Source organism: Carassius carassius, chromosome 39 (genome assembly GCF_963082965.1).
Source record: "Carassius carassius chromosome 39, fCarCar2.1, whole genome shotgun sequence".
NCBI lineage: Eukaryota > Metazoa > Chordata > Actinopteri > Cypriniformes > Cyprinidae > Carassius > Carassius carassius.
This window is the reverse complement of record NC_081793.1, coordinates 25,894,819-25,919,894: the sequence shown is the minus strand read 5'-3', so window position 1 is coordinate 25,919,894 and position 25,076 is coordinate 25,894,819. Positions and strand designations below refer to the sequence as shown.

The 25,076-nt window shown below is 35.6% G+C and overlaps 1 protein-coding gene across 2 annotated transcripts in view; it reads right to left on the bottom strand.

Moving 5' to 3' along the window:
• LOC132121688 (transcription elongation regulator 1-like protein) overlaps positions 1–25,076 on the bottom strand; it is a 99,637-nt gene that overhangs the window by 64,556 nt on the left and 10,005 nt on the right. For both annotated transcript variants that reach the window (XM_059531381.1, XM_059531380.1), the window contains exon 5: positions 99–275. In XM_059531381.1, coding sequence (XP_059387364.1) covers positions 99–275 — 177 coding nt within the window. The remainder of the gene's footprint in view (positions 1–98; positions 276–25,076) is intronic.

Here is a 25,076-nt window from a genome sequence, read left to right as displayed (position 1 = left end):
ATATATATATATATCCCAAAACCGCAGCTAGGATAGAATCCTTTGGGACAGTGTTGGGATTTTTTTCAATATCATAAGCATTTTCTTTGTAGTCCTACCTGCGTGAGGTGCCGTCAGAAAGGGAAGCTTGATGGGTGAGAGTGAGAGCAGGTGGATAGGGTGAGCAGAAGAGATGGATGGTCCCTGTGTCATGTCAGAATCCATCGCCATCATGGCTGCTGCTGCCAGAGCGATTCGTTTAGAACTTCCTACTTGCTTAATGGCCACAGGACAACCTGAAAAGAGAAATAAAGTTGGATAAAAGAAGTGAATTACTGTGCTTCGTCAAATAATACCATGGATATAACAGTATTTTTGCTTTGCAATTTTCTAACAAAGTATGTGCTCCAAAATATTTATTTTGAACAAGGATCGGGAAATGGTCCTAGTAAATTCAGTAATGTGAGTCTGTGTCGATTTTTATTCCATTAAGCTGTCTATTTAAAGTCACCATTAAATCAGAGTAGATTTTTTTATAGAATATTGCAGTGTTTATTATTTATCTGTGCACATGATTATTCTTTTTTTTATTCATGTGTCTTTATAAATTTTAATGAACTGATACTACAGCATAATCACAATTACTAAACAGTAAGTTCCCAATTAGTCTCAGCCTCAGACGTCACGCCCACAGACTGTTGGCTAAATGTCTGATGCATATAGGACACAAAAGTGGAAATACTTCAGGAGTGTCGAAGTCGTCAACGGATTGGAGGAATTATACAGGATTTTCAGGAGACGTGCGTGTTGCATTCTTTAACGTTCCGCCTGGAAACAAAGGTGCCATGACGCCAGACCCCCTCACGAAAGAAGAAAGCCATAGTGTTTACAAATGTGACGAAAAGCGCTTATCAGGATCAACTAAACGCTGGGTTTTCAAAAGTATGTGAAATATTTAAAGTTTGCGGCATAGAATACGTATAAGAGTTTTACACACCGGTCTGTTTATTGTGACGACATTTCTACACCCCGAAACGTGACGCTGAATGAAATGAACTGTGATTGGTTGACATGTCATTCAAACAGCCTCATGGGTAGGCATTGGCCAATGAAAGCTGCCATGGATTCCAGACCTTCAGCCATAAGTCTAGCCAGAGACTAGTTCCCAATAGACAAAATCAAGTGCCGCCGTGTATCTTTTCTCATTCAAGAGGTAAATTCACAGTATGCATCATAAGAGGGAAGATGATCATAACCAGTGGTGTAGTGCAGGGTATAGACAGCTGTATGGCGTATACCCACTTCTTTATCAGTCGGCATTGTGTATACCTATGTCTGAATTCCCTCTGATGCGCTTCATCCTGTAGTGTCCTGCATTAGCCAAATCAAGACAGTCCAGCATATGAGTAGCCAATCTAATCGCAAGTGAACAAATGCAAATATTCCCTAAAAACACTCAGGACTGAGGTGTAAACACATTCATGCAGGCTATGTTTCATTCATACTGGAAGCTGGAGGGTGCACTCACACAGAAAGTCCAAAACAGACTCGTAAAAGTAATAATTTATACCAGGAAATCCCTAATATGGATAAAGGAATTATATCTATTATATTAATTATATTTGATTATTATTATATTTGACATTTATGTCCACCTCACATCTGAAATGATGGCTACAACCCAATGCCAGGGCTTGAAATTGACTGTATTCCATGGGAGAAACAGTCAGTCACACACAGGAGTAGAGCTGTTGAACAATTCTGGAATCACAATTTTTATTTAATTTTATTTAATTTTATTTAAATTTATTTTATTTTTATTTAAAATAATAATAATAATAATAATTTTAATAGAGATCATGATTCTCCCACATTTGTATACAGTCAGCTAAACAAAATAGCATGTAATTTACAAGAGGTTCTGAAAAAATGCTAATTGTTGCAGTCGATATTGTATTTATTTTATTTTATTTTAATTGAATAATTTATTGCAAAATCTGCACCTCTTCCGTGGCTAGACTCTCAGAAAAAAAGGTACAGAAGCTGTCACTGAGGCTTTTCAAAAGGCTCACTCCATATTGGTACCTTAAAAATACAAGTACCTAACGTGTAAATATAAGTACGTAAAAGAGATTATATATATATATATATATAATCTCTTTTACGTACTTATATTATATATATTATATATATATATATATATATATATATATATATTGAAAAGGTACAGCCCCAGTGACAGCTTTTGTACCTTTTGTTCTGAGAGTGTAATATTTATTTCAGAATGATCCTTACTCCATGAAGTCAAACAGCAGAAGTTAAGTGACAGTGTGCAAATGCTATTGGCTCATTTTGGGGTGAACTAAATATGCAAGACTAGTTTTATATGTCGCTGTTTATAACAACGGATATTCATAATTGCTACTTAAAAAATATTGGGGACATAAATTAAGAGAATACCCACTTCTCAAGGCACCACTACACCACTGATCATAACTTCCGTTTAACGCTGAATTTAAGTGCACAATGTTTTGGAGATGTTAATGTTATGTATTATTGTGTTTTTTATCATTTTTTTATCACTTTAATCATTTTCTAGTCACTTTTATCACCATCTATAATCTGCCTAAAAACATAACATGAACACACAATCCCTCAGATACACTAATATCTTCGATATGTGAGTGCATGAACAACTCCATAACTGCACATTGAAAGAGATTTGGTATGTAACTGAGTTGTGTTATAAACACCAGGCAAGCGAAATCAATTTTATGCATTCATGCGTTTGACAGATCCTTTTTGTAGCAAATGCATAAGGTGGAAGAAGTTGCATGGCATTCCGGCTATACGTTTTATCAGTATATGCACTTCCTGGTAATCAAACCCACAAATTACAAAGTTTACAGCAAGCTCTGTCAAATCCTTATGTCCTAATTTCCATAGCATTTCATTCAAAATTTGTTTCTACCATTTTAGTGCATAGTTCTGTGAAAGCCAGAAGTAAAATGTTTTTTTTTTTTTAATTTATAAATATATGCACTAAACTTCACTGTGTTGTCTTCACTGTGTTGTCAAAACTATGATGATGATCCATTATGAGTCACCTGGGTGAGCTTACACACATGTGCATGTCTCATCTCCCCCGTTTACAGCGCCTGTCTCCTTCGCTGAGTGAGGGAAATGATATTTAACGAAACCTTGAAGAGATTTTGGAGTGAGCAGGCGTGGTGTTTCTTCCACGCTGAGCAGCTGAAACACTTTATCTAATGGTACTGAGTGGGCGGATCAGAGCCAACCAGAGCAGTTAGCATGCACATGTACCACACTGGAAATCAGGCCACCGGGGAATATATCATATGGAACAGCTCCAGCACATCGACTCTCCCATACTGCGAGAACGCTTAAGAATGTGGAAAAACAACTGAGGGTTGCAGGGAGGAATACTCTGTCATCTGACAGCCCAAGCAAAGGGTATGTGACTGCGGATTAAACTCTACTAACCTTTCAGCTTGATAATGATAAATGTGGATCTAATAACTTCACTTAAACACCTAGCCGCTGGAGATGAAGTGACATGTTCACAGATCACATAAACAATGCATCGTTCATCAAGAGACACTCTCCATGGACCTAGAAACCTTGAATTATACATCCACCTTCCCTTGAAAGCCAGCCCAGCATGCCATGTGACTTACACAGAGGTAAATCCTCAAAAGGAACATGGTGTTCAGAAACAGCACTCATGATATATAAACATCTTTTCTTTATCTTTATTATATAAATCTAGACTCAAGACTCATCTGTTTAGCTGTGCATTTATTAAATGAGCACTGTGCAATGTCCGAACTGATTGCACTGTATTTTACGTATTCACTGTATTTTATGTCAAATCAATTTATATTTTAAAAATGTTTTAAATCCTTTTAATTAAGTATTTTTTTTAAATCTTTTTCAAAGTTTTTAAATTGCTTGTTTTATGTTTCTTCATTATTAATTTACTTTCTTTTATGTAAAGCACTTTGAATTACCATTGTGTCTGATATTAGCTATATACTGTAAATAAACTTGCCTTGCCTTTATTTTGGTTCTGGATGATGCCTCTTGACTGGTTTAACACCATAAATACTGCGGTGGCCAAAGGCTGCAGGAATGAGGCCATTTTTTTTTCCAGTCTCCAGGGGAGCAATTATTGCTGTGCTCCTTTAAGTGTCCTCAAACCTACCTAAAATAAATCCTACTATTTATTCTTATGTTTGAACCACAGCCAATGATAGTTTTGACATCTCCCTATGATAATATACAGTATATATATATATATATATATATATATATATATATATATATATATATATATATATATATATAGTGATCCTTCAAGCTACAGTACGAGTTTCCCAGAAATGTGAAATTTTTGACACATTAAAAATAAAATGTAAACTTTACCTTGTTTGCTAATTTTATTATATTATATATGAAAACTAAGATTTAGTTTCCAGACACTTTGACAGAGGTAATATATACCATATATATAATTCATCGCCATATATATATATATATATATATACAGTAGGTGGCCAGCCTATCTGGGCCTTACCGCCTCGCGTACCGCCGCCGCCGCGGTGCCGCAGCAGTAACTGTAATTCAGTTGCATGTTAAAATCATTCGCGAAACTACCGCCAGGTGGCGCAAAGGGACGGATTGCGAAATGAATGTAATTGTAAAATGAGATAAAAGAAGGAAGTAAAACAACAATAACATTATGATATAACATTGTAACATTTAAAAAAAATGTATTAACAATTTGTTAATTTTTAAAATGTAGGATAGTCTTAGGCTACAGTCTACTAAACAAGAATTAAAAGAAGACCTTTACACAAAGGATGATATGCATGCTATTTTTATTAAACAGTAAATAAATATAAGGCCTATGTATATATATATATATATATATATATATATATATATATATATATATATATATATATGAGCTAAATGTTTTAATTTCATTTTCATTTCGGTTCATTCTTGGTTTAAAAAAATCTTCAGGTTCCATATGCAGAGCGAAATGGGAACGGTCCAGCATTTAGCAATAATTAGTATTAACTCTGTTATTATTCTTGATTTTTCAAACTACCAACACTTTTCATTTTTGAATTATGCCTTATGTGTGACCAAAAATTAAGTATTATTTGTTTCAGCTGTTTGATCGCGACGGTGCCTCGCGCACATATTCACTGGAAACAGCAGTCGTTCACCAGACATTTGGCGTGAGCACTTTGACATATTGTTAATTATGATTTTTTTTTCCATCGATACTGAAACGCACACAGCCTATTTACCTCATGAATAATAGTTAATCTTCAAATGGGCAACATCACGAATATGGAAACGTTTGAATTGATTAAGCCCAACCTATGCTTAGCTTTAAATTATTATTATTATTCTTTTTTTTTATTAAGCCTATATTATTATATACTGCAATTATATTTATCCATTAGAATTATATATTTTTAATTATTGCTTTGTTCTGATACATTTGTTAAATTTAAAGTGTTTGTTGTAAAATATTTTCTTATAGCCTATTTTTTTCCTCTCACAAATTCTGATTTATTTTTTAGCGTGTAAAAAAAAAAAAAAAACATGCAGCAAACGAAAATAGGTGATTAATATGTTAAAATGAAACCTATACACGACTCATATATTTTTTTCCTCTGACAAACTTAATTTATTTTTTAGCGTGTTTAAAAAATAAAAAATAAAGAAAACATTCAGCAAATGAAAATAGGCGATTAATCCGTTAACATTTGTTACTCTTGGTTAACAGTAATTATAATTATTTTACTTCAGAACAGAGCCTGGGGCTAATCTAGGCTATCCAGGTTTTTTTTTTTTTTTTTTTTTTTTCATTGCATCTGAAAATGACTGTTCATTACATTCACTTCACGCGCTCTGGCGCAGATCAGCCTCCCGCGATGCTCAGCTGTGGACGATTTAAAAATGTTTGATATAAAGCAGTGGTTCTCAACCCATGGCCCGTCAGGAATTCAAATGCGGCCCGCACCACATGCTGAATAAAATTTTAAAAAAAAACTTTATCAGTTTGTAAAAGTTTATTTTTTACATCAATTAAAAAAATATATTCTTCATATATTATTTTCAGACATGAGCAGACCTAATGGCATAAGCATTTAAAGAACACGCAAGCGCGCACTTTGGCAGAATTCATTTCAAATAGTCATCAACAGCCATTAGGTAAATTGCCTTTAAGGTAAAATTGCGCATCAGAATGGACAAATTTGTTTTTTAAGGGAGAAAAAAAAGAAATTTAAAAAATGCCAGCGAATGAACATGTACAAACTGTGAATAGTCGCAGTATCAGTATTGAAGGAGAAGTGCTTTATTTTTTCGGGGTTTTTTTGTCGCGCAACTCACTTGAAGAAGTTCAGGCAAATAGAAACACCATACACTATGTAGCAATCCTTAATTGAAGAAATGTGGCAAAACATCTCTGGAGAGAACCTCATATTATTAAATTCAAAAGTGCTTTCCATTTTTGGATCAAAATAGGCTACATTTGTGAACGCACATTTTCTGAAATGTTGCGCGTCAGGTCATGCAATCCTGCATCTTAAAGCCTCTGTCAAATTTTTCTGCTTCCGCGAGTACACTATGGACCGCTAGGTAGGCGTGACGTAAAAATCGTCATTGGAGAGTGTGTGCCGAGGCTCTGAGCAGACGACCGCGCGGACAGGTGCCTGTGGTCAGTAGGCTTCAAAAGCAAAATTGCACATGTGCAGGCAGAGTGAAGAAGCTCATTGCTACTCGAACCTGTGCAATCCGTCAATAAAAGAATATAAAGTCAGTCAGATGTGCAATACTTGCAGAGCGGACCATCAGTCTGCGCATTCAGAAGTATAAATTGAAGAAGTCTGCGTCCGCGCTGGCCGTGTAAATTGGTCAGCTCCCGACAGCATCAGGTGTTTTATTTATGGGGAGTAGAATTGTTTATTTCAATGAATGTAATAGATTATATATCATAATAGTTAGGCTATAATATTATAAATCAGATTGGTTTGTATTGCTGACGTAATATGTAAATTATATGCGACTTGCACTTAGACCATAGTGTGGCCCGCTGGGAAAAAAGGTTGAGAACCACTAGGTTGCTGTCCCATTTTATACAGGAATTGTTCATTTTAAAAAAATCGAATTATATTGTTCTAATTATATTGTTAACACAAGTTCATTTAGAACTTTTTTTTACTTATAAACTCCTTGAGAATTTAAAGTTAGTTTAATAGTATTTAAATTCAAGTTAAAAAATTTATAATATTTTATATATAATATTATAAAATATAATATTATAATATTTATAATAGGATTATTATTTTTATTAATTAATAATATGTTATCATGTTTATTCTTGTAAAAAATACGTGTTTATTCTTTAGTCTCTCTCTCTCTCTCTCTCTCTCTCTCTCTCTAACAGCATTAGCTCAATGAAATACGTCTTCCTTCCGTTAGAATGAATGTTTTCCTGCCTTGCTAAATGTTGGGCTCATGATCAATAAGTTGTATTCGCCTCAATCTAATTTAGTAAAGTCAAACCGCAGACAGTGAAGCCTCATCACTGAGCGCAAGTCCTGCGCTGTGAGGTGGGAACAGAGGATTCCGCTTGGTCTTAAAGCCTTCCGCAAACATCCCCGATCACAAATATCAATGATTTTCATAAAATAATGATTAATTATTCATTGATTATTTGTTATTATCATTATGGTCTTGTGAAAATAATAATCTGGGCTGCGAGAAAATTATGAATACAAAGATAGTGCTGCTGAGTGCAGGCAAGTTTCAGCCCAGTAACACACCATTCCTCAGAGCCAAAACACAGACCGAATTCTGTTCAGCTGGAGGGGGTTGGGTTTTGGGTAGTTATTCATGGCTTGTGGGGGTCGAGATAAAGGTGTGAATTGCTCTTTCATATGCACAGTGTCTTATGAGGCTTTCACTTGCTGAACGGGTTTATATAGGACTGTTGTTTTGGTTATATTCACAGTGCTGGCTCTCTCTGATGAGAGAAATGCAACATTCACAGATTACACAATTCGTTTTCGTTTAAAAAACATTTCAAGCTCTCTGTAGATATATTTTTAATGTATGTGAGACACCACAATATTATGTTAATTAAAAAATTATAAATTCATTATCATGAAAAAATTAAGGTGATGAGATGGCGCCTCCCTGTCATTAATGCACATTAATAATTTTTGCACAAACACTTGAATATGAGCTTTGTGGTTTTGACCTGCTCCAAGAGCGCTCCATCACGAGTAGCCTACAATTCATGCCAACAGCCATATAACTGCATATTCAGCAAGAATTCATGTTAAACATATTTAGCTTGATCAGAAGGTTACAATGACTGCAAGAGTCCAGCGGGATGTTAAGAGTTTGTCTGTTTCTTTTACTGATTATTTTCGGGTTAAAGCATGATTTAAACAGATTCACACTCAATCGCTTTTGCAATAATGCGTTCAAACAAATGTAATCTTACAGTGCTACTACATTATCAGCATGCTATCTGATTTTGAAATCTTGAAGAAGTTAAACGATCTGTTTAGATAAAATAACTGACAAAAATGTACTGTTATTTTCATCACAAACAAAATTTTCACAGCAGAAAGCAGCAATTAAATATGTAATGCTTACAATGTTATTAGTTTGGCATGTGATATAGGGAAAAAAGTTTACACATAGCTTAAGCCACTTTGAAACTCTCCTGTTATTATTTTTTTTTTAATATAATTATTATTTTATATGCTATGTTATGAACATAAAATTTCAAACATACTGAAATACTTTATTCACGGAGTGAAGGCGGAGCGTGTTTCTATCAGTGCGCGCAGAGGGGAAGTTGTTGCTGCTCACAGACTCTGCTGCGAGTGAGAGAGATGTTTCACCCGACGAAATGAAGACGACCGCGGCTGTACAAGCACAGCACATCCGCCAAAAATCTACCTGCAGCAATGCTCGTTGATCGACTCGCCAAGCTTTACTTTTGTAGGTCGCATGGCAGTAAATAATTCGATAATATGACCATGCAGTCAATACAGTTATTTAATAAAAACATTAAAACAAGCAGGGCTGTAAAATAAAACAATAAAAAACACACGCCAGGTCTACACCGGACACAAGTGGAACGATCCAACAAAAGACAGCAGAACCCAGTGATGGATACACTGGACACTATCCCCATCAGTGAACTTATGCTCGTTCAGATGATTTGACACTATAGTGTGATGTCATCAAGTTTAGACAAGTTTTTTGCTGTGGGGCACAGATGACAACTTTCGCGTCCAGTGTAGACACACAGAAAGTCGCTGCTCTATTTACAAATAAGTTCTAAAAAAAAAAAAAAACTAAACCAGCGGCATAACGAGATGGAAATATAGACTAGAAAATATATTAACAGGTTCTCCGTCCATGACACTGACTCACTGCGGAGCTGGCAGTTTTAATCTGAACAGCTCTTAACGCTGAGTGGATGTTAGATGCATGATGGGCTAGTATTAAAAAATAAATAAAAAAATAATAATAAATAAAGGTCTTTCCAGCATTAAGGTAATAACAGTACTGTTTTTTTTTTTAATCATCTTGTTGCAGTTATAAATTTGACTGCTAAATGAATGATACAGAACTATATTAAAACTTGTTTTGTAAAATTTCTTCGTCATTTGAATATTGATTTAAAAATCGGTTTAAATCATAAATCAGATTTTTTTTTTTTCTAAAATAAAAAAAAACTGGGATTTTTTTTTAGGCCATATGATATTACCCTACTTTAAAGGCAAGTAAAGAAGGTTCCCTTTAAAATCACTTAAGTTGTCAATTAATAAAGCTTTTTTTTTACATCGTGTGAATGTTGTTGATTATACTGAGAGAACTTGAGTTTAATCGTGAGGACGTTTTATAAATTTTTTAGAGTTTCAAAGATTTAATCGTGCCGGTTTAATTTTATTCGTTTATTGTTTTAGGCAAATTAGGCCTAAATAATGGGAACGAAATTATACAGTGCTTCACATTTAAACATGCAACAAATTCTTTATCAGTTTACAGGCAAATGTCTTTTTCCCAATAAGTTATGTCAAAATAAAGGACAGGTAACGAATAACAAAAATGCATGTTGTTTTATTAAAGGAAAAATATATTTATATTTAAAATATAAATTAAAATATAGGCATAATATATTAAAATATTGACATTTTGCATATTAATCCATGTAGCCTACCCCCCTAAAATAGGCTACCACTTTTAATGCTCCGATGCAAAGTAAACCACAATTTCTTTTGATTAATATATCGCATAATTAATATAATATAGATAATACTGCACACCTTTTAAATGTGTCAAATCTAAAATATGGTTTAATACCATGTAGCTTAGAAAATATAAGCACAGACTCAGGCACAGGCTTGACATTTATCCTGCTTGAATTCGTTCTAAGAAATGCACATAACTTAATAAATACCAAACTTTCATCTGTGAATATTAAATATTAAATATATTAAATATTTAAACTATAGTGTTTTTCTTTCATTTTCCGTGACTGAAGCAGTCAAATCTTACACATCAGTGAGGCAAAACTGACGTCTATTTGCGAAAATTAGCTTTGATACGCTTGTTTGATAACTTGTGGTTAAAGCGCCACTCAGCGGTCAAAAGCTGCAAATGCAGTTTACACATGCCGCGGCGGCGGTACCCGCGGCGGTAAAACAGGCGTTTACGATTTCTACTTAGTGTATATATATATATATATATATACTGCATATTAAAAAGTGTTTCTGTAAATTGAAATAAACCTGAAATATAATCAAATATAAATATTTAATGAAAAACTTGTTGAAATGCTGCCTTGGCAAAAGTTGAAGTTGTAGTTCTAAAATCACTGAAATTAATCATTAATATTATACATAGATGGATGGACGGACGGACGGACGGACGGACGGACGGGCAGACAGACAGATAGATAGATAGATAGATAGATAGATAGATAGATAGATAGATAGATAGATAGATAGATAGATTAAAATGAAATGAAATATAAAAATATAAGCTAATTCAGAATATTAATAAATACTAAAATAATATATTAATAATCATAACACTGTGATGACACTGTAGCAAAAAAAAAAAATACAGAATTCGACTGTTATAGATGTATTGTATATACTATAGTTTAATTTTTCTACTAACAAAGTCCAACAGAGTAAACTAGAGAGTTTAAAAAGTGTTTTAAGAAAAAACAACAAACTTTTAAGATGTTATTATCTAAAAGTCCACAGGGCCTGTGTGTGTGTATGTGTGTGTGTTCATGTCTGAGTGTGATATGTTTCTAGCAATTTCTATCTCTCAAATCTCTCTCAGGGGGTCTTGTTTCAGAGAAATTGAGCAGAAAGATTCAGGCCAAGACGAGGGAAAATGTAGGGGGAGCCCACAGTGCTCTAGAGCTGTCCGTCCTGCGGAGCAGAAATGGCGAGTGATTGCACTTATGAGACTTTCGGCCACTTATGTGTGCTTCAGACTATACACTGCCATCATCTTGATTCACAAAGAGGCTCAGTGTTGGAGTCTCTGTCTCTCTCTTACTATGCTGTCCTCCCAACTGTTCCCTCATTTACCTGGTTAACAAAGCACCTACGTCATACCCTCTCCATAAAAACATCTTACTTTGCTGAATTATGCTACCTGTCTCCCTGGACTCCTACTGCAGCACAAAGGCTAGATGATAATGCTGAGCACCTCTTTTCAGTGTAAAAATGGATCGACGGTAAACTGCCTGAATAAGGGGCTTTCAACAGTCATTTGTATAGTTAGTTGAGTAAGAAGTCTGGTGGAAGCACAACAATTTTAGTAAACATGGTTTTGAAGTCAACATGAAATCAAAAAGCAGTCTATTTACTTAATAGTTCACCCAAACATGCAAATCTGTCATTTACTCACTCTTAACTGACGTGTCTGAACCCGTATGGATGCAAAATCACCATAAAATCACCATATTTCTGCTTTTGCATTGATCATAGGTTTATTAACTTTATTAACTTATGAACCAACATGGCCAAGTTTATTCGCAAATGCTATAGCTTTTTTTCAGATAGTTCCAAAAAAATAAAAAATAAAATAATAATAATACAAAACCTGTGCTAATTTAAAGAAACCAAGTTGATTTTCAGACAACACAAGGGCTAAAGTGAATCAGAAACAACATGACAAATAAATCAGCATAATTACTGGTTTATCAGCACATGACAAAAGGCAGGAGAAAGTCTCTGCTTTTCAGATTTTTCCAACCCAGTCTCTAGCTCATGTAGACTGTATCTAAAGCACAAATTCAGTGATTTCTGGCACTGCAGTTTCTTTTGAGATATTTAAAATTAAAAACAAGGCAGGCTTAAGGGTCTTGGCTGAGGGAAAATGCATTGCTGCAATACGAACAGGTGCCAATATGTATTGATTTGAAATTGTGTCGGTTGGCTGATTTGTCTTAATGGAGGGCAGAAGTATCGCTGCATGCTCTGCATACATATTGACAACCAATGAAAGCTATTGCATGAATTTTGTTCATATTATGCATGCAAATAGTGACTTGTGGCATATAAATTTCAGGTCAAATGAAACTGTGTTTTGAAATGTACTGACCATAAAACAGGTTGGATTCTCAACCCACGCCCACTGGAAATGCTCAATGTGTTTCTGTCAACATGTCTGCAAAAGTACAAAACATACCTTCTGTATACATACTGTACAATTCACTGCTGATTCCAGGTCAAATTAACTCTAGAGGTAGTACATTTATCGATGAACAAAGGTTTATTTTGTATGCAAAATGCTATGATATGACCTCGAAACACTTTTACCATATATAGCACAAGATTTTTGCTCTATACTTCTCTGACGTCAAGCATTTCTTCTACACACAACTTAATAAGACATTGTCACAATCACGTTTAACTGCTTCAGAGAAAATGAAACATACTATTTAGAGCCAAACCCACATCTGCAATGGAGAAAGTGTGATATAGTTTATAGTGTCTTGTGATCTGAAAAGTGCAGCAGAATTTTCCAAAGGTTTTGGTATTTTAGGTTTTACAGAAATGTAGGCAGTCATGTATTTCCAATGAGCCTGGGTTGTGGAGAGACTAAATGAACTCAGTAATCTCAAATTCATCTCATATAAAAGCCACGTAATAACATCTCTCACATTAAGGTCACAAATGTCCACTCAGAACTCAACCATTTACCATTAAATTATTTCATATATATCAACAATTGTCCCATCTGTGTCTAATTTTACTTCCAAGTAATTTTAAGGGAAACATCTGTTGAGATACTTAATTAAACATCATAAAGACCTCCATTATATCTAATGAATAACAAAATGGAAAACTATTAATACAATTCCTATGGGTTTGGTGTGCAATATGGTTCGCCAATATGGGTTGCTTAAGACACCACTCAACAGATTGTGCCCTTGAAAATGGCAAAAACACTTTTGGAGACATTCTTTCATTCACAGTCATTATTTCATTCACATCCTGGAATACACCAATAAAGTTGTGGAGTTTCACAGTGTATAATTAGTATTCACACGTAGTCTGCAGTGAAAGTGTGTCAGACAAATCAATGTTTCTTATTTCAGAAGTATTTTGTTTGAACTAGCTGGAGTCATATGCGAAGGAGCGTATGACTGTTGCACTGCGGTGGATTCTTCTGGCACAACTAAAGTAAACAGAGTTTCTTTTTATTTTGTACACATTTTTATGTGCTAGCATGGATGGCATGTTATTGATTTCATCCTTTATCTCTAATGAAATCAAAGTATTTCTCAAATTTTAAGTCTTGGTTATGAATCTCACTGTGGCACAAAATAAATGCATGTTCCACGTGAAGGTGTTTAAACCCTCATTAAATTTCCCATGAGAGTTTCGACGTGATCCATTCAAGGTGGGCCAAAATGCTTCAGTGCACACTTCTAAATCGCCTACTCAACTTTTAAACTCTATTTTCCAGAAGCCCCGTATTTCTTGACAAGGCAACCAGAGTGACTTTTCACGTTCCATTAGGTCCTGTCAATAAGACCAGGCTAAATTTGTGAAGATGAAAAATTAGATTTCAGAGCAGGTCTGCAAAGCAGAGGAATGGTGAGTTAATCTAAAAATGACTTTTTGGCTTAGAAACCACACTGTAGATCCTGAAAATATACACAACAGAATGAGTCCTTCTCAGGAAAGCCCTCAGGAAGCATTTGCAATGCTTCCAACCATTAGATGATAAATGAATGACTGTGAGCGAGCTAAAATAAAGCCTGAACTATTTCGGTTGGATAAATCACCGTTATTTGGAGGCATTTTTTCCATCTCCAATTTTAAATTCATGAACTGTTGCAAAACTCACATCATTACTAATTCCTAAGTTTCATACTGATTTTATTTTATTTTTTTATTTTTCTTATAGGATACTTGAACCAATCATTTTCAACAGATATATCTTCTGTATACCTTCAGAAGAGGGAGTTTAATGGCCCCTAGGGTTGAAACTGCACTGAAGATGGAAATATACATCTGAGCTGTTACACCTTCTATTTTGTACTTTGTACTATTTTGTACTATTTCCTTTGGTTAGATGTAAACACTGTAGAACACAGATTATTAATGCTGGACCCGGAATGCACGGCTGGCGGCAGATTCTGTGTTGAGTAGATGAAGAATGTCGGAATCTCAGGAAGTTATTTGCTTCAGATATTGATTTGCTCTGGTTTCATTATCCCACGATTGTATGTTAGAGTTTCAGGCTTGCAACTTCACCAGTCATTTTTCGAAACATACTCAGATCTAAATGCATTTTAATTTGGTCTTGCATTTTTGAAAGGTATAATTTATATGACATACAAGTCAATATGTGTCCCTCCAATGACATGTGTATGGAAGTCCTAAAAGGCCATAGATGATTATGATTTTTCTTACTTGTTTTCTCGTAAACACAACTTAATTTTCTCATAATCTCCATATGATGAAAGTTGATTTCTCTTTAGCAGGCCTTAATATTATCTTGATCTTCCCGGCATAACAAAAGTAACTAACAGTTGGCAGTATAGAACTGAATATAACTGATGGGGTGTTATATACTTACACTCACACTTGCTGTACACATACTGTACACATACTTCTTTGTGATCACTATAATTTGTGTAGTATTGTTCAGTAATGACAATTACCTTATAAATGTTAAATGCTTGAATATGATTATTTTGCTTGTACTTCGCTTAATATGATAATTATCTGTTATCATTACGTTGTTACTGCTAGATGACTCATCACAGTTTCACAACCGCAATAGTGTTCGGTGTGATACTAAACTTACTGCTTATTAAAAAAACAATGTTGACATCACTGTATAGTATTCTCTGTGCACCTATATCTTTATTTGTGCATCTTTGAAGTACATGATTGAGAGTTAATAAGCGAGGATTATTTTGTGTTTATCTAGGACGCACTTCAACAATGTATTTGTAATGTGCGTCTTTGTTCTTATTTTTAATTTTAATTGTTAATCGTTTTAATTGTTAATCGTTGTATTTCTACATTTCTTTGTAGGAAACCACATACACACTCACACATAAATACTCTTCTCAAACAGCATTGAAAAGCTCATGACACACGTATCAGTATCAGCCTATCCTTCATTACTAATAAAAATTACAAAACAATTATATATAATTTTATTTCAAACAATGAGGAAAATAAAGTGAGTTGAATCCAAGCAGTCCTAAAAGATTTTAGAATAGTTTTCCGCATGCTTTGTTGTTAGACAGTATAGTATATTACACAATAGACAATTGTTAATTAATATAAATAAAATGTTAGTGTGCTGGGGGGGGGGGTCAACAGTGATTTAATATCCTATATTTATTTATTTAATGTAGACAAAATATGCTGAGATATACCCAACACACAGTAGCGCACGGTTTATCTTTCGATCAGAAGCACTTTAAAGTTGCATTCGTTACTATAGCAACAGTAGGTTCACGTTGCATTGTGTTTTAGCACATTGAAGTTCATAACAAAAACATGTCATTCTTACTGTTGCCACAAGAGATGTTAAAGAGTAAAGTGTCATCTTCTATATTTAAACATTTGGCAGATGCTTTTATCCAAATTGGACTTATTTAGTTTTTAACCAAGGCAACAAAAGAAAATTCAATAAAGTTCATGCATCCTCAGGGAATTGAACCTATGACCTTAGTATATGGCTAAGACCATGCTCTATACTTTGAGCTACAGGAAAGTATAAGTCTCCATAGATAAGTGTCTCTTTCATCTGAACTTTCAGGTGAAAAATATAAGCCAATTATATCTTTCAAGTAAATTTCCAGGTGCAAAATCTGCCATCTTCGGGTGAAGTTTGAGTTGAAAAATCTACCATTTATCTCTTTCCGGTGAATTTTCAGGTGAGACATCTTACAGTTGTCTCTCTCAGCTAAAAATCCACCAACCATCTCTTTCAGATGAGAATAAAAAAGTCTTAAAGTCTTAACGAGCAAGTACAGAATGATCATATCTGAACAGTAATACCAGAACATACACTTACAACATACACAGCTAAGTATCTTTAAAAAATAATATCTTTGCAAAATGTGATGCCACTAACCACTGAAACTTGTAAATCCAGTGATTAGTTCTTCTTCAGAGCGCTCATATCCACCCAGTACCAGACAGCGAATAGTAACTTCCGATTATATCATATTTGGCAGTTTTGTGTGCAACGTGCAACAGAAGATCTGTTAAAGAACTGTGGGCGTGACATGTGAGGCTAAGACTGTAGATGCAGGCTTATTAAAATCGAAAAAGTTGAGGAAAACACCACATTATGACAGACATCAGCACTATCACAGAAAAAAAAACAGTCCTTTTTTAGACAGGCAAATGCTATGAGTGCTGCATCAGTTTATCTTGAGAATATTTAGTGCCCCTAATAAAGCAATCTGTTTCCTGAGGGAAAAGCTCTTAAACTGCTGCTGACCTGTGTGGATGTGTTTGCAGACATCGAGAACTTCCTTCTCCCTGCGGTAAGGAAGTGTGACTACGAAGACACAAATTGGACTTCCTCACAGAGTTCGATTGTGAGAGTGCCACACACCCCCTGGCAACAATTACTGCCTCGGCTAACGCTCATCAACAGCTCCAGCCCGTGAGGATGACTTTGTAAGAACAACTCTTAATTCAATTCCACAGCTGATTCCCGGACACAGACATCTAACTTCTGAACCTCAGATTTTCCCCAAAGGTTTGTTGTGCTGAGGGTGAATAACTGAAAAACTTATCGCTTTATAACTGACGCCGAAGTGTGTTCAAAAAAATGGTTTGATCCATTCAGCTTTATGCCGAGCTAAGCTCATCAAAGGTGAAGACAAAGATCAAGTAGATTTTGTACTTCTCCAGATCAAAGATAAACTTTTTAATTCTCAGGCAATGCCTGTGGCCTAAAAAAACTGACAGGCAACAGAAGGGTTGAATGCTTATTTTATGCCCCAAAAGAGTTATAAAAGGAACGTTTTGCATATTTAAGAACAGTTTTGAATGGCCAATACAACCTGTCCTTCAACCAATACGCTCATATAGATCATTTGTCCAAATCCCTGAAATATGACCCATCAGAGCATATACTACAATTGTGCCCCTATCTGCAATAGGACGTTTTCGTATTAATGTTTTGTACTCTTTTATTTGCGCTATAATTCTGGTTTTGTGTAGCTCAGTTGGTAGAGTATATTGTGTTATATGACTATATGTAATAATGTGATCATGGGATCGATCCCAAAGAACACACGTGCTCATTAAATGTATATGCTCTATAAATCAAAATTTTGCATGATTTCTGTGAAGGGTAGGTTTAGGGGTGGGAATAGATGGGGTCATTCAAGCGAATAAGCCACGTAGTAAAATATGTGCAAATTACTGTTTGATCCGTGTAAAAAAAAAGTCCACACATTCCATTTAAATAAACGCACATAAGGTAATTGCGATTTATCTCAGAAAAATTGCAATTCTGTTTATGTCTATATATAAATTCAGAATTGCAAGATATAAACTATATATAGAAAGAAATGTAAAAAGAATTCTGAGAAAAAAGTCATGATTCTGAGATGTAAATGGACTGCATTTATATAGCGCTTTCAACAGACCACATGGCCATCCAAAGCGCTTTACAATTTGCCTCACATTCACCCATTCAAACACTCATTCACACACCGACTGCGGTGTCAGCCATTCAAGGCGCCATCCAGCTCGTCGGGAGCAGCTGGGGTTAGGTGTCTTGCTCAAGGACACCTCGACACTTGGTCAGGTGGAGCCAGGGATTGAACCACCAACCTTCCAGTTTGTAGACAACCTACATGAATCACTGAGCCACTGCTGCCCCATAGTAAAATGTAAAATGTCAGAATGGTGAGATACAAACTCGGAATGCAAGAAAAGAAGTCAGATGTGTGACATAAAAAGTCCTAAGTACAACAAAACAATACAACAATTTTGAGGTTTTATCTCACAATTTTGACTTTTTTTTTTTGTGAGACTCATAATTGTGAAATAGAAACATGCAGTTGAAAGAAAAAAGTCATAATTATGAATTATATAATTATTTATATTTTTAGATTCTGTGTAAATAAATAAAATAAAATAAAACAACATAATTTGAACAGTTTGATTCTGACTTTTGCCAAACTCACTCTTCTTCCTCTTTTCATCACATATCTCATTGGATGCTACTTACAATAAGTAGATTCTCGTAATTTAATGAGTTTATTCTCAAGATTTTTTTTTTGTCTTTTTTCTCAAAATTGAAAGATTTTTCTCGATAACACAACTTTTTTCTTGTAATTTAATGAGTTTATTCTCAACATTTAATTTTGACTTCTTTTTTTTATTTAACAAGTCTCTTCTCGAAAACAATTTTTGTTCTCATAATTTATTGTGTTTATTCTCAGCATTTTATTTGGACTTTCTTCTCGAAATTTTACAAGTTTAATCTAGCATTACAATGACTTTAATCTAGACATGGTTTTATTTTGTTTATTATTGCTTGGCCCTATTCCTCTTCCATAAAATGTAAACTCAGTATTGTGACAAATAAAATCATAATTGTGAGATAAATGTGGCAGTAACCTTTATTTTTTTTTTTTTTATTCTGTGGTGGAAACTGTCTCAGGTTATGTATTTAACCATAGTTCCCTGAGTAGGGAACAAGACACTGCGTCTTCTAGGGGTTGCTTTGGGGAACACCTCGTCGTGACCCGTGTCTGAAGCATACATTGAAAAAACACCAACTTGTTGGCCGGCGACAGCCTCCGACATCACTACCGGTGCGACTATAAATAAGCACTGGGAGAGCACGTCATTATCTTCTTCGTCTGAAGCTTGTGTCCGAAGCATGGCAGGGAGCTAGAGGACGCAGTGTCTCGTTCACTACTCTGGGAACTATGGTTACATACGTAACCTAAGACAGTTCCCTTTCGAGGGAACTTCGAACTGCGTCCTCTAGGGGTCACCTTGGGGAACAATATACCCACGCCGCCATGCTGAGGGGAGTGCAAACCAGAATCATAGTGAACACTAAGTACCAACTCTACCATTTCCATGGGAGTTGCCCCTGGGACGTTTAGACGGCTGTCTGTGACAGTACCCCTTACGGCCAAAAGGCCTAAGCTACATACCCAACTTAATTGTTAGGGCCTCGGCCCAGGGTAGAGCTGAAGGCTTGGAATCAGGAAAGATTCCTTTAAAGGGATACGGCTAAGAACCTAGCATTTCTACCAAGTCTTGCCTGTCACACAGGGGCTACCGCTAGCTTACGCATAAGCTTGCTGAAAGAGCTGTCTCGACAGTTCTTTAGTAACAACACCCTGTTTAGATAGGTATCCGAGGATACATAGGTGGAGTGGCGCCCAAGATGAACGGGGCTTTTACCAATTCAAGAAAGGGCACGAAGCAACCGCGCGAAGCCCTCACCATATAGGATTTTAGAAAGAACGCAGAATACTAGCGTGCGAACTTACCACAGTGTGGATTTCAGAAAGTTTGCAAAGACTTCACGTGCACACTTACCATAGCATGGATTTTCAAATACTGTTCTAAGGATAGGCTCTCTTGGCACTCTGAAAGAGCAGCTCATAGATGGAATGTTGCATCTCAAAACAGTATGATTGAGAGTCATCAACTCGATCTATGGAAACAATACTGGAGCGCTCTGGGGAAAAAACAGTGAACTCAGTCTCATATGAGAGGAGAACTCCGAGCTCAGAGTAGCGCGCTCATATGCGACCCTTTTTTTTTTTTTTTTTGCAAAAAGGGGAGCGCTGCTAAATAACCATGAGAATCACCTAAATAGCCCCTCATGTTGAGGGAATCGATGCTTGAGGTGTATAAACAAATACACACTGGCTGAATGGAGCCCAAGGAACCAAGGTCTAATCATCTCAAGAAAGGGAACGAAACGGATCGCGTAACCCTTATTGTACAAGATTTCAGAAATTTTGCAAAGTCTTGCGTGCAAACTTACCACTCGTGGATTTTTAGAAAGTGCGCAAAGTGTTCACGTGCACACTGACCACCATGTGGTTTTGAGAAAGTACACAAAGCTTAGCATGTGTACTTAAAGGTTCCTAAGCATCGCAGAGGTGCTGAATCTCACAGGAGAGGAAAGCTCAATTTTACAAACCTCGGGCAAGGGGAGCATCACCTGAGGCAGCATATACAAGAAGACTTCTGTAACTGCCACCTCCACTTCCTGCTAGATGCGACAGCACCTCTAAGCGGCCAGGAGACCCCTCAGGGGTGACATGGCCGGACATCCATGAAATTCCCTGCAGTGCTGTGCCAGGCCTGATGATCAAGGAGGCTCCCTCAGACACCTGTGATCTCAGCCGCCTAATACCGGAACATGAAGCCGGATGGCTGGTGCTGGCAAGTGTTTAGTAAACACTGTAACTGAGCACTGCAAAGGAAACTCACAGAGTTTATTAATAGACACGTAACCACCAGCAATTAAATACACATAAATATATACAGAGAGGGTTACATTTACTCACCCACCCTCCTGCGCTGGAGCCCCGCTCAAGGGGTGCCTCCTTTTAGTCTCGACCATCAGTCAGGTGGTTGCTATGGACATAGAACCATAAAAACATTATAGGTCCAGCATAGGAGACTGTTATGCGAGAGGTTTCCACCTAACCTCGATCAGGTGGAGAGCTGGTGGTTACAGGGGAATTAGGAAGGGGAGGATAAAAGCAGAAGTTAACCCTTTGAAGTCGATTAACGCATATACGCGTTTTGAGGCTATTTTCTCCTGATAACCTCTTAGACTCCAGAGGGTTAAAAATCCCCAAAGGGAACGAGTAGATACCTCGGTATCACTCCGATTCGGACGAGAACGCTGCCTCGTCTAGATCATACCCCTTAGGTTCTGCTTACCTCCTCATGACCCATGGTTCCTCTAACCCCTGCCCGCAGGTGGGGGAGGAGCGTGAGTTGCAACACTAGCCTTCTGTGCCCGTCTTTGATCCTCAGATCGAGACAGGCCAGGACCCCTATGTTGTTTGGGCTCTTTTTTTCCTTTTCTTTCAGGAGAGAGACGAACGAGAGCGGAGCTTTTTCCATTGAAAAAATGCTCACAATGTACGCACATTGCCTCTCCGCTCTTCACCCAAACAAATGACGCAAAGATCGCGTGTGTCATCGGGTGTCAAATAACGCAGACACGGATGCACACATTGTCTAAGCGCTTGCTAGTTGTCACCATGATAAACAGAGAAAGATCGCCCTTACCGGTTCTTTCAGATGCATGCTTCAAACAAAACAGTCAGTGAAGATGAAGAAGATAATGACGTGCTCTCCCGGTGCTTATTTATAGTCGCACCGGTAGTGACGTCGGAGGCTGTCACCGGCCAACAAGTTGGTGTTTTTTCAATGTATGCTTCAGACACGTGTCACGACGAGTGTTCCCCAAAGCAACCCCTAGAGGACGCATTTTGAAGTTCCCTCAAAAGGGAACAGGCTTCCATACATTTCAATCACACTGCATGTTAAACTCAAAACCTATTCCTGCTTGTATAATAATAGTTTATGGGCTTCCAGAAATATTTCCATTCCATTATTTACAAGTTTAAAATATTAAATTGTTTCCTCATTTGTGACCTTCACAGCATGCAAGAATGTAACATTAATCTTAAACCTCACTTTAAATATACCTCAATTTTTAGCGCAGTAGACACAGCTCTAAATAAGATGCTAAGGATACATCACAAAAACATCAGTCACAACAAACTGATTTGCATCGATATATGCATGAGAAACAAATCATTTTCAAAAATGTTTAGCCACAGAAACAGGCTTCTGCTGCTTTTTGGTTTACCGGGTGTAGAGATATGATTTTGGGGTTATGAAGCATACAGATGCAACCACAAACCGTAGAAGTGTTTGACAGATGGCAGCAGACTTTACTTCCACACCCACATCTGTTATTTCCATCATTTATTTTTTTTTCACCTTAACCTCAATAGGTAGGTTAAGTGCATACTACAAGACTGAAGCTCCAAAACCTGTTCATGTATAGAGATTCACAATCTCTTGCCCGGCGTGTTGTTGCTGTTATGGTACAAACTTAAAGCAACAAGCCTACTCGAAATTGAAATTATATCATAAATTGATTAAAAGTGATAGCAAAGACATTTACAAAAGATTTCTGTTTCAAATAAATGCTGTTCTTTTGCCATTTCTATTCATCAAATAATACTAATATATATCCCACAAAAATATTAAGCAGCAAATCTGTTTTCTAGATTTCATAATAATAGTAAATGTTTCTTGAGCAGCAAATCAGAATGATTTTTGAAGGATCATGTGACACTGTAAGAGTAGGACTGGAGTAATGATGGTGAACATTTTGAAATATATTACAATATTTTAAATTGCAATAATATTTCAGAATATTTCTATATTTACTGTATTTTAAATTTTTAAATTTCAAATTTTATTATAAATATATAAACACAGTATCAACCCCAAACTTTTGAATGTGTACAGTAATGATTTTATGATAATCGGTAGCTCTACTGAAGCACTGAAATCACATTTGCGTCCATATTCAAATTCAAATTCATTAAAGATTGACACCAGTTGTTCAGTGAATTAACCCAATATGATTCTAAATAGACAAAAAATAAAGAATGAAATTTGAGATATTTTCAGTGTATAACAACTTTTTTTTGGCATATTCCTCACATAACGGAATTTTCACACTGGTACATTGCTCCTTTGAAACACGCAATGACTATACATACTGTATATGGACATATATTGTACTAAAGTACAGTAAGTTTCTAATAAAAAAAAATGTATATTGCCCATGACTCTCATGACCCTAGCCTTTGCTTGCCTATATGAACTTTATTTATTTATTTATTTATTTTAATAGAGCTATATTGGATACAGTTGGGTAGACTAAACACTCACATATACTCACATACTCAATAGTTCAACCGTTCTTACCTAAACTGCAAGTTAAGACATCAAAGGCACATTTACAGCACAAAGTTTTTAACCACAAGAAAACATACTGCTAATTTAATTGCGTCTCAAATGGCAAGAAAAAAAAAACAAGCTGCTCAGAGATAGAGAAAATACGACAGCTCTTTTCACAGACAGTATAACTCACCCTGACACGTCTGCAGGAGAACATCGTGACAACCTTGAGTGACTGACTTTCTCACCAGAAGACAAAACAGAACATGACATATCTTTAGAATGGATTCTGAACAGATATCACTGCAGTCGTAAAAGCTAAATTGAAATACATTAAATTGAAATAGGCCAGATGAATAAAGTTTCAATATAATATTAATAATCATTGCATGTTCACTCATAAAATGTTTGTTTACTTTTTTATTCTGGTTATATAACACTCTTTTTAAACATTTATCACATTTATCCTAAAAGAAAACTCAATACATAAATTAAAAAAAATATTTAAATTGAATTCTGTATTAAGTAATTAAACAAGTATTCTGTAATAATGTATTTGTTTTATTAATATTGTTATTGTTTTATTTTATTTTTCAATTTAATGTATTTAATTTGTAACTTACATAATACTATTTTAGATATAATATGCAATCTCAAAAATCAATATACTTATAATTAAGTAATACTATTTATTATAATATTTTATCATATGAATTGTATAATACTATTTTCTGCAGTCGTTATACATTTATTATTATTATCATTATTATTTGTTCCATCTGCATAACAGGCCTAAATCACGTCTGGACAGAACATTAAACATTTATATATACATTTGAAATATATCATAAAAATAAAAAGAGTCATCTTTTATCTCAGTTGCATACTGCAAACATACATACTCAGTTGTCATTAATTTGCTAAATAATTGTATGGGCATTAAGTTGTCAGAAATCCTTTACATCAAGTAGTATTAAGTATGTTTATCCTGCTTACAAGTACAAGAAGTCGAGCTTCTCAAGTGATATTGATCATAGCTCTGAAGTCAAGATGAACTGAAGCGTACCAGAACATTTACATTGTTCAAAATATTTAATGGCTTTATTAATACTTTTCAAACCTTTGCTCTATTCTAAAGAACACTTTAAGTGTTAAACTTGTAAAAGTGTAGTCACAAAGGTCAAATCCTTATCAGCAGAGAGCTTGTGCAGAATCTGTGCTGCTAAGATATTCTATTCACTTCCTCTCATTATAGACTTTGCCGTCCGAAAGACAGAAACCCCTCTACAGGAGTGAACTTTTCATCTCTCAAGGACTAATCTTTGAACGGCACATGAGTGCATCTGCAATCTAATAAATCACTGTCTACCTGAAAGCGTCTACAGCTAAGGAATTATGATCAGGGACGAGCACAGGGGTAACACACTGGCTCTCTGCTGGAGGGCAAGAGCGTTTGGAATTAAATGCAGCGCTATATGATACACCGCTCAGCTGCATCTGAATCCCTGGTCTGTTTTCAATTTA